Below are 17251 nucleotides of genomic sequence, written 5' to 3'. Positions count from 1 at the left end.
AGGATAGGACGATGATAGGAAAAGTAGGAAACGAATGGGAGTGTTTCAAGTTTAATGAGCCTCGAAAAAGTCAAATCGATGGTTTTTTCCAATCGAGTGGAAGAGAGATAGATGCGGCGCAAGCGTACAATGAGCGCAACGGGACAATGAGCGTAACGGGACAATGAGCGTAACGGGACAATGAGTCATCCTTTTTTCGTGCGTGCAGCCGGCGTTCATCGATTTATCAGACGTTGTCACGTTCAAAAATCGCGTCTTGTCTGCTGATCAGCTTCTCCGCGGGCTCTTCCACGCACCTCCGACGGCGACGTCAGCGCGGTGTGTGCTGCGGACACGCGCTACAAAGAAGAGCCGCTGGAATCAGGGGAACGACTCGGCGCTGCCCTTCTGTAGGGAACCGCCCCGGCACTCCTTTGGGGCGATCTCGGGGAACCCGCGTCAACACGCGAGTCACGTGGGGCTGGAACCGAACCAGGGTCCTCCAGAGTTCCGATCCATTGCATCGCTCGAGCTCCAACTCGCTTGGTTCAAGCGGACGAGTACCTCACAATCTGGAATTTCTATGCGCTACTTATATCATTCTTATCTTTGAAAGATTTGTGCAATGGGAGTGCATGACTTGATGTAAGCTCTTGGACGTACGACATTGCTAAGAACTTTATCTGTAGAAGAAAACTAAAAAATACCCATAAGACAAAAAACACAAATTAAGCAAAAAATTGCTGTTGTCAACAGGATATAAACACCATATAATATTACATAACAGGAATATGGTCAACAAACAAAGAAAAACAAAGAAAAATGGACTAAGAAAACGAAAAAAAAACCCACAAATGATGACAGCACAAAAATATTTTGGGGGTTTTTTCGTTCTCATAGTCCATTTTTCTTTGTTTTTCTTTGTTTGTTGAACATATTCCTGTTATGTAATATTATATGGTGTTTATATCCTGTTGACAACAGCAATTTTTTGCTTAATTTGTGTTTTTTATCTTTTGGGTAATTTTTAGTTTTCTTTTACAGAAAAAGTTCTTAGCAATGGCGTATGTCCAAAAGCTTACATCAAGTTATATCATTCTTGCTTTTCTACAAAGTTAAAATGCTAAATACCTGCAAAGAAAAAAAAATTCTGCAGTACACAAAACATTCCTTTGGAAGCTAGTTGCCAAGAAATGTTTTGAAATACTGCAAGGAATATATTGTGGCTTTGTACGACACATGGCTATGTTTTTTTTTGCATTTATGAAATACTTTTTTTTTTCGAGATAACACTAAGAATTCCTTACGAAAATTGGCTCGTAATTTTATATTTTAAATATTGTTTCATTCAAGCATATTTTTTTAAACCATGGAGAAACCATTCGAATATTCAATCATTTGACTTAATTTTGTTTTATTGTGCTTATAAAGATGCACAATAAACACTGGAAAGTTATTCAGAAAACGGTTTAGCTATCGGAGGTAACACAAAGCATACGTGCACGGGTAAGAATCCGAACCCGGTATTTCTGCAAGCACAATTTTGTAACGATACAGTTATTTTCATGTAAATGTACAAATTTACAAATACCTGTAATTTTACAAGAATATTTGTGTTGCATCTTACAAAAAATTAACAATATTATCATTGTGCAAAATTAGCGTTATCGTCAACACGACAAAATACGCGCCCTGATGCCGACGGCCCGCAAGAAGCAGATAACTTCGTCGTGTGGTGTCGCACGACGGAAAGCAAAGCAGAAACTTTCCTTGTTTTTTCAACCCATTGCAGTTATGGTTGGTCGTATCAAAAACGTATTCAGACAGACGATTTTGGCATTACTCATACGAATTATAGTACTTTCAAATGGATGTGATGTTTTCCATATTATGGGAGGTACAGCGAACCGGAACAGTTGTGTTCATGTGAATGTACAAATTTACATTTATCTGTAAGTTTGCATTAATATTTCCGTTTAACTTACAAAAAAAATAATAATTACTACAGTGTTTACAGTGTACCATCTTCAGCAAGGAAGCCATTTGCGGAGTTCTAAATTGGTTCGTCGGTCGCCTTCCGTCGCTGCTGCGGATGTGCTGGATTCAAATGAGAGGGAATGAATCCCTTTTTCGGATCAGGATTCCCAAGAGATCACTCCTCCTCCACTCCCCCCCCCCCCCCCCCGGCGTCCATCCTGGTGAATCTCTTATGGGCCCTACCATTCTTCCTCTTCTTAGCCCAGCCCGTCAGTCTTCTTCTTCTTCTTCGCGAGGCACTTCGTAGTTTCTTGCCGACAGCTCTTGCGGACTCTATTTCCGCCTCTCGCTGTCATTCGAAGGGTATACTGGCAGCAAACAAGTTTTCACCAAACTATAAGTTTTTTTATTTATTTTTATGAATGGAACAGAAATATTCACATAAAATCACAGATATTTGTAAAATTGTAACTTCATTAACATGCAAACGACTGTATCACTAAAAAATAATTTTCGTAGTAATACTGTGTTTGGATTCTTACCCGGGTTTTTTATGCTTCTTGTTGACCCAGTACCTCCAGTGTTTAAAGTTGTTTGTGTACCGTACCCTGAATAGCTTTTTCCAGTTTTATCTGCGCACATTATTAAGCACGGTAAGTCGTAAAGTCAAATTGTTGAATATCCGGTTATCTTTTCCATTGTTTAAAAAAATTACGCTTTAGTTACACGCCAATAAAAATATTGAACTGTGTACCAAGTTCCGTAAGAAATTCTCAGTATTATCTCGGAAAACGTGTTCTATAAATGCATAAATAACTATAGCCATGTGGTGTACAAAGTTACAAAATCTCTCGTACAAACTATTTCTTGGCAACTGGTTTCCAGAGTAATATTTTGTAAAAGCACAGAAAAATTGTTTTTTTTTTTTCTGTGCACAGCGTTTTACACTTAATTAAGATTTTCTCGGTATGACCCAATCGAGTTGTTTCATAACTAACCAAGGTCATCTTTTCTCAATAAAAATAACCAGTCGCTGACGACTTCAGCTACAAAGTTGAATGGGATAATGATTTTTTATTATTCCTACATCAATATATAAAAAAAATTTCATGTCCGTCATACTGGTTTTCCCGCGTTGTGATTCAAGCTTCCTTTTAGATTAACCATTGCGAATAAGCAGGAAACCAATTGGACCTTGTTTTGTGGCAACAAAGCACTTTAAAAAAAAATTTAAGTTTTATTTTTCTGAATCGCTAATGTAAGTTAAGAGTACAGTAGTTATATGAGTAATTACCTATACAAATATGGTAAATTTTAGTATGAGTTGAACTTTGTTTTTTTTATCAAATACAGGAGAAATTACTATGGATCCATATGAATCAAATCTTTACCGTACTTTTTTCTCTTATTAGCTACGCCTACATATGGTAAATTTGCGAATACTGTCTTGCAGTAGGAAATTTTCTAGAATTGGGCTGGAGCAGTCTGGGAAAGCGAATCAGTTTAGCCTCGTGCAAGTCCAAGCAAGCTACATTGTAAAAAAAATGGTCTAATATTACACTTATGTAGGGGGCAGCGGTGTCTCCACCGATTTAGATGTACTTTCACGCATTATGCGTGAGTATTTTTACCCACGCAGGTCTCTATAAAGACATAGCTTGGTTGTGAAATAACAACAGAGTAAATGTGAATTTGCACTGACAGGTAATTTAACCATTTAGCATAAAAAAAATCATATCTACACAGTATGCGCAATATTTACACAGTTTGAATGAGTAATACTACTAGTTAAAAACTTAAATTTACACATGCATTTTCTGTGCAAAGATGCAGTGTGTGTATGACTAATTTTGCACTTTGTATGACATCATGAATTGTTCCGCAGTTTGCTACTAGGTATAGCTAGTGTGGCTTCTTGTAGATAACCGAGTGCGTTAGTTTTGGCTGGAAAAATTATCGCAGACACTTATCTCGTGTTCCCTACAGCAACGATCTTTAGCATTAGGCTGAATAATAAGTAGGCAATATTTGAATTAAATAATTTATATAAAAGAAGAACATTTATTCAAATTACAGATAGGTCTCTTCTCTGGTAAAGAGATTTGATTAATTGGTTTGGGGGGGGGGGGGGGGAAGGAGAGATGCTTGTCTGCTGCTAATTTAAATCACTTTCATTCCACTCGCAATAATTTTATTTCCAAATTTAGATACCAGGGAGGCTAGTGTCTTTTACTTTAGTTTTAGTTCACCATATGTCAACATAATTTTTCACTAGGTTCAGCGTCATTTTACTTCATTAATGGAGGAGTGATTTAGTACTGAATAATAACTAACGTTACACGATCAAACATGTAAAGTGACAACTACATTGCAACTGTATTTTTTCCGAAGGCCTGTGTAAAAAGTATTTTATTCATTTTATACATAACCACCAAGTTTTAATTTTACACCCAAATTTGTGTAGAAATATACAAAGTCAATTATTTTTAAGTATCTATCTGTAGTATATTTTTTAACCTTGGTTATATTGCATTTAAAATTACACGTAATGTGTTTTCATATTTTCATAACTTACCCATACTTAAATGTAAAAAATACTTACTTCGAAGGTAATTTTTTTTTCAGTGTAGGCACACGGAGATATAAATAAGTAAATGAAAACTAGTTGACAGTGTTTTAAAACGCATACTGCTTGTGTAAAATTCAAAGTCTGTTGCCATGGATACAAATAAAACTTCAAAAATGCAATAGCGAAATTTATATATAAATATATATATATATATTATCCTGTACGACTCGCGCGCCACCTATTGTATGTTTATGGTACTATGTCAGAAACTTTCATGAAAGTGCCAACAACAACTAGGTATACAAATTTTCAACTCAATGGGATGAATAATGCGCGAACGCTTTGAAGACGAACACACAAACATTAATTTTTATACGTGAGTAGAAGTAGACGTAGATAAAAAAAAACATAAAATATGAAAATTTTCTTTGACTTGGGATCTTTGACGACTGCAGACGACATAAGCTCCAAGTCATTCCAACCGCGACACTGACGAGTTTATAATGAGCGATGCCACAGCAGTCACTTAGCTGTATCCTTGGCGGGGAAGCGGCCATTAAAAACAATACGTTCGACCTTCAACGGACCAAAGCAGCGGAGAGACCCGCAGCTGTGTGTGCAGTTTGCTACCAGAATAATCAGCACCCTCGTTTTTCAACACAAGGCTTGACTGTTTACACCAATTAAAAAAAAAAATGTATTTTAATATTTTTTTTTTAATTTCAACTTCTTTGCGTTGAATTACGAGCAGCTGCCTTTGCATTAATAGTTGTGACGTGTTTACCTGTTGAACTGGTGAGCTGGTAGCAAATCATTTTACTGAAAACGCGTCGTCGAAAAATCAACAATCCTTTTTACGGCTGGCCAGCACGTAAACATTGCTTCACTGAGATGAATACGTAAGTTAATGAGCTGTGGGTTAACTCATCGTCGACTGACAGGTCACGAGCGACAGATGAGGGTTGAGACGCCGGCGAGATGGAGAGTGGTTGAAATGAATTGGTTTGGGAAGCGGGAGTACCCCGAGAAAACCAAACAGCCGACGGCAACGTCCGTCACGTTTCACACTTAAGGGAAAATTACAGGTTTGCGTCCATCGGGAATCGAACCCTGACCACGTCGGCGATGAACAAGTGATTTGACCAATGAACACCCTCCCCATCTATTTTCCCACCAACCTCTCGAGGGGGGGGGGGGGGGGGGAAGAGAAATTACGTTTTTGGTTACCTAGGAGGATTCCGACACAGAATCTAAAAAGTAACAGAGACAAGTGTGTAACATTTTCAAATTGTATTACAATGCTGTAGAATGTTAGTAAAATTGCTTGTAACCACTTAGAGAAGATGCAGCAAGGTTTAATAGTGCTAGTTAGCTTGGCATTGAGTTGTTTTATTTTAAATTTGTATAACCGTTACAAGGTATTTATTGATCTTTTTTATTGAGATTCAGTACAAACATTTAACACGTTAGAATTTTAATGCAGCAATTGTTTTAGATTTTATGACTAGTTAATACAGTCAGATGTTAAAAGCCCTCAAAATACTTTACATTTTTTAATGTTAGTAAAAGTTTGTGTTCTGTTGAGTCGTTGTTTACATGAGATGAATTTTGTAGAGTCCTACTGGAAAATTGTAATACAGCGATTGACTTACAGAGATTCACCGTCGGTACCTAAAGTGCATTCCAGCCAATACGAACACTTTTGAACACTCGCCAAGTGATTTCTTTCACTCAAGTTGGTGTTAAATTATTAAATTACTCGACCCTATATGCTTTGAACTACAAGTATGTAAGACATGTATTGTTAAAGTCCCCAATACATTAGCTTTTTTTAAATATGAGTTACTGTTTACAGTACATATTCCTTTATGTTTTTTACAGATCATTAAGGTATAGGGCCTAATTTTAGGCATGTGTTTAAGTTAACGTGCGTGGGTTGGTGAGATTAGTCTTGATAACTGGTAACTACATGGATAAAATTTGTAAGAAGTACATACTCAAAAATAAAAACAACAGCAAAAATAAATTTGGAAAAGTAAAGTTGGACTATTACCATTAAGGCTGGGCTTATTCCTCAGTGTTGGGTGACCGAGTTTTCAAGTAATTATTTATGTTTTATGGCAATTCCTAAGGAATTTTTATGTGTAAGCACTGCATATTACCTTTTCATGCCAATGTTGTGTCATGTAGCCTGTATTATTATATAAACGAGTCAGGCCAACATTTAGAACAAAAAATTATAAATTATACCAGACTAATTGCATTACGTTCATGCACTACACAAAACATGCATACAAATTTACTTTCTACGGTCCCATTTTAGAAATATTTCTTCATAAAAATCAAGAATCAGCAAAAAATAATCAAGGTGAAGCTAAGCATTTTTAAGTGTTATTGTATGAAACTTGAAGATAGGAATGGCCGTTGCAAGTTGATCCATCGTGTTCAGATTGGCCGGGATGCACTACATACATGCATCATCATTTGTTAAGTTACTGCACGATGTGCAGCAAAGGGTTCCGACGACTACGGTGATCCAAGTAGGTAAGCAGTCGTTCCGAAGACTTGGATGATCGGATGACGTTCAAACGGTCCGATGACTCTGAATGTCCGAGAACTTGTAAATTCCGAGAACTCGGAAAATCCGAGAACTCGGAAAATCCGAGTGATCGGAACGTTCGAGAACTCGGTTACTTCCGATTATTCGGAATTTCCGAGAACTCGGAATATACGAGAACTCGGAATTTCTGAGAACTCGGAATTTCCGAGAACTCGGATGATCCCATGAGACTCGGGCTGTCCGATTGGAGCAGGAGGAGCTTGAGGGGGCTACTTCTTGCCGGCGAGCGCGGCGCGCACGCCCAGCGCCGGGCCGCCAAGGCCGCCGCGGTTGTCGGCGCGGTACTCCTGCACGTGCTCCTGCCCGTCGGGCGAGAACCAGCGCGAGAAGCCGATCACCTCCCACACCTCGTTCTCGGTGCCGGCGTCGCGCAAGGTGCCCTTCTCCTGCCGCATCGTGCCGTCGCTCAGCTCGTACCTGCGACAAGCACCGTCCCGCTGAGGCCCTTGCGCTTCCCGGGTTCTTCTTCAATCAGGTTCAAAGGGAATGCGCAACAAAAGGAAGTTAATAACTAGAGCCACGGAATTTTCGCGCGTTCGTTTAGTCGCGAGCTAGAATGCAAACCTCCACACTGTCGCACTGTGATCATGATTGGACCGCAGTTATCTGGATACGCCCCTCTACGACCGTGAGCCAACGAATAAATAATAATAATAATAATAATAATAATAATAACGAATAAAAAATGTTCTCACTAAGAAATCAACCAATGGGAAAGTAAACATGGGTCGAGCGCACCTATAACTTTGAATTATATCCTGAGGCCAGAGGAATCCGCGAAATTTCCGGGACTCTATTAATAACTAATTAATTTTTACGTATTAATTAAACAGCATAGTATGCATTTACAATGAATTAATTATTTAAAATTACACATGGTTTTATTTTATAAATTTTGAGATTGCTAAAAAATCAATAAACTTCTTTTTTTTTAAAAAAAAATATTGTGTCAATTACATTAATACCGGTGCCACAAACATATAAATGTTTAAATTCAGCAGTAATTACAACACTAAATATGTTATTTCATAATTAAAATGTCGATTTACTCGGTCGCAATGGCGGCTAAGCACCTGTTTTTGTTTGTTCTTTTTTTTTTTTTTTTTTGTGGTGGATAAAGGCACTTACGCGCTATTTGCGGATGGTCGTTTTGAACTCAAAACACGCTCCCTGAGGTGGAAATAAATGAGAATGTATCACGGATTCCCCAGAATCACGGATTCTTATTTTTTTTTTATCGAGAACCTATCTAATCAAGGCTGAGGAAGTAAAAAGGAGATTTAAGGAGTTTTAAGTTAGGGAGGTGCTTGAGCGTGTTCTACCTTGTTGCCGCTGGTTAAATGGTTTCTCCACTTAGTGGGAAACACGGACACCACCTCCCTCTCCCCCCCCCCCCCCCCCGCCCTTTTCCTTTTTCTCCGTCCCTTCCCCAAGGAGCGCTGTTAATCGCGGTGCCGGTTTGTCGGCGGCTTTGGCGCGCGGGCCGGGATGTTCCGATGAGGTCACGCTAAGGAGAGAGAAGAGGGGGAAGGGCTTAACCCCCCCACCCCACCCCTCCTTCTCACACAACCCCCCGAGGTTCTGTGTCGTACACCCCCTCTCCACTACATAGCGTACATTCCCTGAGGTCGATATGTTTGGGATGATCGATTTACATTAATTCGCGGCGACGCTGAAAATCTGCGCATCGAAGTTTCATGCAAATATCTAAACGTTGACGAAGTTCAAAAAAATCTGTGTCTTGATAACGAATGTTGCTTTTGTGATCTTTTACATGAACCTAAATAAGTAAAGGTTTAAAAAAATATATAAAATAATATGCTTCTATTTACATAAGTACAATTCTCAACATACGTCAAATTTTTTTCTTATTGTTTTGAATACCTTTTGTTTCTTACTGTAAACATACAAATCATTGCATGTGCCAACGCCTGTCATGTGCTTTATTATCTGGATGTAATACATAAGATTAATATTTTATTTACCTTTTTTTCTTTTAGTATAAAAGTAACTATTTTCAAATAAAATATCCTGCCTTACCCTTGAATAGTAAAATCCCACTCTTTAAGTCCAATATTATTTTAGCCTTCGCATAACGTGTCCAATAGTAGCTATATTTTTTTTTCCTTTTGACAAGGCATTCCATCTTGTTTTCCCATTTTTTTTTCTTGGCATGAAACCTCACGTAGTTTTCATATCTCACACAATTAATTATGGCAAGAATTTGTCAACGCACTAATTTTCAAGCAGAGTATAACCTCTCCCGAAAAGAGGCGGGTCGCGACAGTCCTGCTAGTAGTTGTGAAGAAAAAACACTAGGCAGCGCCACCGTTACGATTTTAAATTCTGTGCACGGTGCTTATGGCATGTTCTATAGGCCTGAAGCGCACACTCGCATCTCTAAGACATGATGTGTGTTCACTGTTTGGTTCATGTTGTACTTAACATTACTGCAAGGCCGACTTCAATCATAATTCCTCCCAGTGTGTTTATTCTCTCCTCCTCTGACCCCTTCTTAAGCTTAAAATGACATTGTAATGCTTCAATCAAGTGAAACTGTAATAAACAATTAACAATTGTACACCCTTATGAATGTAAACCAAAAAATAAGCATGGTCAACATATAAAATAATTTTCAGCACTTTCTTCAAAAAGACTTTAAAGAAAGACGATATTGTGTAAGACATAATTTACATAAAAAATATGGAGAGCGTAAATTTTCAAACTTAGAATTAAAAATTCGTTCAAGGATTTGATAAATATGTCCCTAAATTGACACAGTGAAAACAGTAAATACAAACTAGCTGTGTGTGTGCTTAATTACTAAAATTATTTACATTGTGAATTTTTTAGAATGGTTAATGATAATGACTGCACAGCGCTTCACAACAAAAAGGTTAAATTAGGTTTTCAACATGTTTCATTTGGTCACCTATAACATTTCATGAATTTTCCTCACGCAATAAAATAACAAAATTAATTATTTTCTACCAGTTTCATTACATTAACAACGGCTAAGCAATCTACCGTGTGTTGTTTTTAATGTTTTATTAAAATTATTAATTTTAGTAAGTCATTCACTGTAAAAAAAAAAAAAATTGTACTTTTACAAGGATAATCCTTGGAAACTCATTTGCCAACGATATCACTTGTGTAATTGAAAGGCAGATATTTGTAACATTTGAAATTTTATAAAGCTCTGTCTAGCAGTCTTACAAGTTATATCGTTTGGCAAATGCGTTTCCATGGATTTTCCTTGTAAAAACAAAAGGGGGGGGGGGGGGGATATTTTACAGTGTTGAAATTCAAAGTTATATCACACATTTATATATTTAACTGTTTTCGTTAACGATGATAAACAGTTTCCCAGATATATTTAGTGAACTCTCTCATGTCTTCAACTAAGCGTTCTCACTTTGAACGTTTTCTTAACTTCTCTCCCCTGAATGCCGCGTCTCCCCTTCTATTGGCCAATTCATCTTGTGCCGGAGGTTGACCCCAGAGGGCGCTTTCCTTTTGCTCGCCTTCTCTCGGACTGACCACTGCCCTTCCGCCCTCCCCCGCCCCTTTCCAGTCCTTTCAACACGGACAAACCACCTTAGTCTCAATCTCGCGATTCTGCCGAGTGGAGAGATTTCTTCAGGCGCGTCCAACCCCCGTCCGTTGGTTGGCGGTCCTGATTTTCGCCCTTCTAGCGCTCCTGGCCGACTTCCGTTGTTTGTCCTTCGGCGACAAAAAAAAAGGGGGGGGGGGGGGTTCCATGTCTGCATGATTACACTGAAACTGGGCGAAGCATTTTTTTTTCTCTTCAGCTAATTGTTGCGCCATATTGGTTAAACGCCCAAAAAAAGAATGTTTAATGATATATTTTATGAAAATAACTACACAGTAATTTTTTTTGTAAATAGTATATAAATAAACGTAGTAAAACTGGGTTCGTATTCTTACCCGGGCATTCATGCTTTCTGTTGTTCCAGAACCTCCAATAGTTAAAGTTAATTATAAACCGTTCCCTTCATAGCTTTCCAGTATTAACTGTAAAAAATAATATGTGTTAAAAGACTTTTCTTTTATCAAATTATTTTTCATTATTTTTAAATTTTTACATATAAATTTAACATACGAAGCAAACAAAAATATCTTACACATATTAAGTTATTTAAAAGAAATCGAATTATTTATAAATTATTTAGAGTACTTGAACATATACGATAAAAAATTTTAGTCATATTTTCGTGTGATATAAGTATACACTGGTTTTCTCCGCAGCCTGATCTAGATGATGCAACATTTAAATGTCAGTGGGAAAAACAGATTTCTCTCAATTCTATTCCGACATACTTAAAATTTTGTCTCTGATATTTATTTATAGTGACTGCAAACGGTACCTTCACAGGAAATTGTAACCTTTTAAAACTAAATGGTACATTAGTGTGTATCATCGGAATGCGAGGTATTAGTACCGTTGGTCCAACTGCTGGCCCAGTCAAAACTATAGCTACTATGGTATTATTTCTAAGAAACTTCCCTTGAAGTCAGGTTCCGTTAAATAAATTTTTAGGTCTAAGGTTACGTAAAAAATTAATTGGAATGCCAATTTTTAATTTCAACGAATTTGGGGGTATCCCACACATATTGAATGATTTAAAAAATTCTTGAGCGTAATTTACGGTGTCTTCTAGATATATGGCGGTATCACTGGCAAGGTAGTATACGATTTCGCCTGGTAGTTTAGCCATTATTTTGTCGTTGATGGCGTCAAAGCTTATATTCCTGGCAGCTAAAATCGACCTCTCACACGTTCATATAATTAGTTTTCATGGATGTTGACGACATCCGGATACACTTTAAAAATAAGTTCTTCAATGTTGGTCAGGAGCTCACTAAGGTTTTTATCAATGTCAAATATTGAAGTGATAACGTCTTATAAATCGATGAACGCCGGCTGCACACACGAAAAATTGTCACGTTCCGCCTGAGCCGAGCGTGCAAGAACCGGCCAACCACCGTGCGAGAAAAATCTTATATAATATCAAACAGGTTAAGACGGGCTTTTCAACTAATTGTTCGTGATTATATTTAAACAAATTATTTAAATTAAATTTGCAAAAACTGTAAATAATATTTGAAAATTAAAAAGTATGCAATTTTTCATCATTGTTTTCTTATGACGTTATCACGTTAACTTATCGTCCGTAAACCAACTTTACAGACAACCCCCTTTTTTTGTTTATATTATTGATAGGATTCTGTTGTGAGCATTGAGCAGTAACAGTGTTGTTCTCTAGAGGGTTATGTTTATTTGTTAAACTGAATGTTTAATAAATGGCAAGAGAAATACTACATGCTGTCTTGCCGCAATGACAGATATTGGTCAGCATAAAGTATTAGTCAGTATTAACAAAACAGCAATTTTAAAAAAAAATCAACATTATTTTTAGAAAACTTGGTAGTTTTGCTCATGAAATGGAAATAAATATTGTTATTTTGAAGACTATTACGCCTATGCCAATATCCCTTTAATCCATTTTTAAATATTTTGTCTAATTTAGGTACTTTCCGTCACCAATCAAAATGAGCTTTATAAAGAAATCTGTGCTTCCTCCACCTAAGTGACTCCTCATGTTGGTATTCAGCTTTAAAGATTCAACAGACTTACACAATGGGAAGGATTTTAAGCAAGATTTAATATCTGCTCTAATTCCCCTAACTATTACAGGCAATGTTTGTCTGAAATCACCAGAAAACATCAAAGTAATTCGACCCATAGTTTTGAGCTTCTTACGTTTACGTATTTAAATTAATAGCTCCTTTTTACTTCAAACTGTATTAAACTTATGCAAGATCCCTTAAGTGATTTTTATTTATTTGTCATTTATTATAATTTTTATAATATTTACATTATTCAAAATACCGCACGTAGATTAAAGTGACTAGATCCACTCACACAAAAGCTTCCATTTGTGAGAGCTAAATTTCGGGTTTTAATTTCGTGAATTATAGTCAGAATGTAAAACAAACGAAAAAAATAAATTTATTACCAAAGAAGTCTTAATCGTGTTAATATTGGCAGTCAACAAGCAAATATATATTTTTGAATTACATAATTATTAAATTATATAATGAATGAATAACTTCCAAATCACTCTTCCCCTCATCACGTTATTTTACGTAACACACATTCACTCGTGATAGTAAATTTCATAGGGATACCTAATTAGCTCTGATATACAAATATTTTACATAAAAAAAATTTTTTGTCTGTAAAGTCGGTTTACGGACGATAGTTTAACGTGACAACGTTATAACAAAACATTGATGAAATGATTGCATACTTTTATGAATAAAATTGAATCATTTTTATTGAACTATCACTATTTTGTATGGATACAAAGAAGGAGTGAAATTAAATCTACAATTTAATTGATAAATATACTTTAATTTGCACTCATTAATTCAAATATGTTTATTACTTCAACGAAGAGATTATTTTAACTACAACTTTTATACATGTTTGCTATTTAACTTCTTCCAATCTGTGTTATTCTGTTAAGGGTAGGACGATGACAGGAAAAGCAGGAAACGAATGGGAGTGTTTCAAGTTTAATGTTGCCTCGAAAAAGTCAAATCGATGGTTGTTCCAATCGAGTGGAAGAGAGATAGATGCGGCGCAAGCGTACAATGAGCGTAACGGGACACAGCGTAACGGGACAATGTTCGTAACGGGACACTTTTTCGTGCGTGCAGCCGACGTTCATAGATTTATTAGACGTCGTGTCAAAAAATTATAGGGTCAATTTTTGCTATCTTAAACTTCGCCGTTGTTGTTGTGCCTTGAGGGGTGATCATTGATGGAATACTCACGAGAAGTCGTAGCCATCGGGCCTGACGTCGTTGACGTAGGACATGATCTTCACCTCCGAGTCCAGCGCCGCAGCCGCGGCCAGCAGCGCTCCCAGGAGGATTGTCTGGAACTATAGGTTCACCCACGTCGTCTTCGAAATCGTTTGGTCCGTGGTGAAATTTTTTTTATAAATACTGCATAATCGACACATGAACCTATGCAGTTACGTATTCACAATTTATTTTATGTATACAGGGCAATTTATTGAGATGACTGTATCGGCGAAAAAACTGTGAGAAGCGAAACTTCTTGATGTTATATTTTTGAAAATCTTATTATTTTTTTTTAAAGTAAAACAAAAATGCGAGCGTGTGTATAAATATGCACACTAGCACAATATCCTGCGTACTTATCTGACATAAGTTTGTGCATTAGTATCCTAGATTACATGATATTACGCGTGCACAAAAACCATCATTTATCATTAATATACTTAAACACTATATTTAATTATATATCACGCCTTTAAACTAGGATTGGAGTTATTAAATATATCAATTGCATGTTTAAAAATTCTAAATATAATATTCCCTTAAAAACCCATGATACAAACTTGTTGATATTCCCAATTTTCTGGCATGTCAATGCATAAATCATATCTCCCAGACCTTCTACACCTTGTTGCAACCACATATTTACTAACAGGTTCTAGTTTCTAAGCGTCGTTTTAACAAGAGCTACTACAGCCATCATGATAGTCACACCAGTTCACAAGTATTAACTTCAACAAGTAACCAAATCCAAGCCAAAAACATTTACCATGTAAGCTATATTGCAAGGGAGATAAAAATATATGAAATTGCAAGATGGTGGGGCCTAACATCCCTTAAACAGCTCATTATCTTCTGTTAACCTCTGTACACTGCCGACACACAATCATTTTACTTGAGGCTGATTGGGGGACAAGTTCTGGAACTAACTAATTATGCCTGTGTGGGTCTCGAAACCACAACTCCAGGACTGCAAGTTGGATAGGCTATCAACTATGCCAGCGAGACGTGCTTGAAGTAGACATAAATAATAATAATAATAATCTTTGTAATTGACTTCTTATCGAAAGCGTGATGATCAATTTGGTGAACATTCAAAGTATTTCATTCTAGATTTTTGCATACCATCCAAACAAAGCGTTAACTCAGAATCGTAGGTCAATATATCTATGAACATGTCTACTTTCATAATAATGGTAGTATCCCGTGACATAATTTAAATTACAATTAACTGGGAGGGTTATACGATCCAAAGACCGAAGATAAAAATCATGTTCACATTGTCCGAAAACGCAATTTAGATTCGTCAAAGTGCAATGACTTATGATTTTTCCATATACCTCTTCTAATTTAAGACTCACGCCACTAAAATGACAGTCGAAATGATTACAGTATGGTAGTTGTTGACTTATTAGCATACTGATAGTTTTCTGTACGACGAATAAATTTTTTTAAGACCTAACATTTATCTTTATAACATGTAAGTGTGTGTATATATATATATATATATATATATATATATATATATATATATATACAGTAATTTTGTAGCACAACTGAAAATATAATTTACTAAATATCCTTCAACAGTCAAAATGTCAGTTAAAAAAATTCATAAATTGATAACCTTGACTGATCGCATCACATTAAAAATATATCATCGCTTCCTTAGAGAATTGATGTTAGTGTGAATCACCAAACGTTTGTGCAAAAGTGACTTGAATTTTCACGGTTATTGTCTTAAGAGTATTTTAGAATTCATACAAAATATTTTCTTATGCAATAATCTGATTCAAAAATTTTTATTTCTGATATTAATATCCGATTAAGACAACAAAGTTACGATCATATATATATATATATATATATATATATATATATATATATATATATATATATTAAAAAATAGTTGTACTATCATAAAGTTTCGTTTGACACACTAATACGTTTGTTATGTCCCCTAATGTTCACGAAAGTGACTATATACGCGTTTATGTTGCTACACGCGGGTCCGCCATCTCTGTGACACATTACCGTTCATCGACTTCCGTTCCATTTCCACGAAATTATAAGCATGTGAAACTCACCGCCTTCATGCTTGAAGTGGAAGCAACGCCTGATTCGAACGCGGGCACAGTGTTTAGGCATGAATGGGCGTCGTTTGGTTTTATAGGCGCCCCTTCCTCCCCCGTGCACGTATGTCACGTGACGTATCGCAGTGTCGTGAGAGGGGGGAGGGACACAAGGCGCGCAAAAAGTTTACGCAACACCGCCCAAGGGGTCCTGACCGTCGCTCCTCGACTGAAGACGGACGCACGTGTGGGCGCGCGGGGGAGGGGAAACACCGACGAATGGCGCTACGTACGGCTCCTCCGCGAGTGAAAGTGCTTGTTAACCACGATTAACCCTGGGAGAGTCCTCCTCCGTCACTCTTCGTCCATGCTTTATTTCTTCCCCCCCCTCCTCCACACACACACAATCAGCCACTCCCTTCGTTGCTTGACAGCCGGATAAACAGAGGAAACAAAAGGCTAGGAGTGGGAACCAAAATTTTTTGGTACACACGACGGCATAGACGATGGATTGTTGGTATATTGGTCCCACGCTTAGTTTGCATAATACGGTAAATAACGCCCACTGTTTGCCACATTGATACTACCCGGCTAGTTGGCATTAAAAAATACAATGTTTAATATTATCAATTTTTTCATAGATTTTAACACTTATTAATAAATTTTACTCTCGGTTGATTTTTCTAATACCACAAAATAGTGTCTATTGTAATCAATCTGAAAGTTAAATACTCTTTGTTGTTTTACAGGAAACTACAAAATATTAACTGAGAAAAAATTACTTGTTTTCGATTACCAACTATTAGCGTAACACACGCAAAAATATTTTTGATTATAGAATGCTGCTAGGAACATGAGAAAAACAGCAAACTACGTGAAAAACCATAGCTAAACTAAAAGAAGCGGTAAACATTTTTTTTTCAAAATGGTCACTAATATTTGAAAACACCACGACTCCGTTACAACTCTCCAGAAGAGGCTTAAAATGACCTTCGTATCTGAGCATCGTGCAATGACGTTGTGACTTTTGATTTCTTGGGACAAACCCAAGAAGGTCAAAGGGAATCCACGAATAAAGCCATTGTGTTGGAAATGCCGCAGTGTCCTTGCACTGGCGAGTGAAATACTTGCCCACAATTT

At 36.8% G+C, this 17251-nt stretch overlaps 1 protein-coding gene across 1 annotated transcript; it reads right to left on the bottom strand.

Moving 5' to 3' along the window:
* Nucleotides 1-5912: 5912 nt before the first annotated feature.
* LOC134534460 (endocuticle structural protein SgAbd-6-like) lies at nt 5913-16175 on the bottom strand. Its single transcript, XM_063372935.1, has 3 exons — nt 16127-16175; nt 14010-14119; nt 5913-7562 (listed from the first exon to the last, which is right to left on the bottom strand). The coding sequence occupies exons 1-3, from the start codon at nt 16133-16135 to the stop codon at nt 7355-7357; spliced, it is 327 nt and encodes a 108-aa protein (XP_063229005.1). The 5' UTR covers nt 16136-16175; the 3' UTR covers nt 5913-7354.
* Nucleotides 16176-17251: the final 1076 nt, after the last annotated feature.

This window comes from Bacillus rossius, chromosome 7, assembly GCF_032445375.1.
Source record: "Bacillus rossius redtenbacheri isolate Brsri chromosome 7, Brsri_v3, whole genome shotgun sequence".
Lineage (NCBI taxonomy): Eukaryota > Metazoa > Arthropoda > Insecta > Phasmatodea > Bacillidae > Bacillus > Bacillus rossius.
The sequence above is the reverse complement of the archived record's forward strand: the minus strand, read 5'-3'. Positions and strand labels throughout refer to the sequence as shown.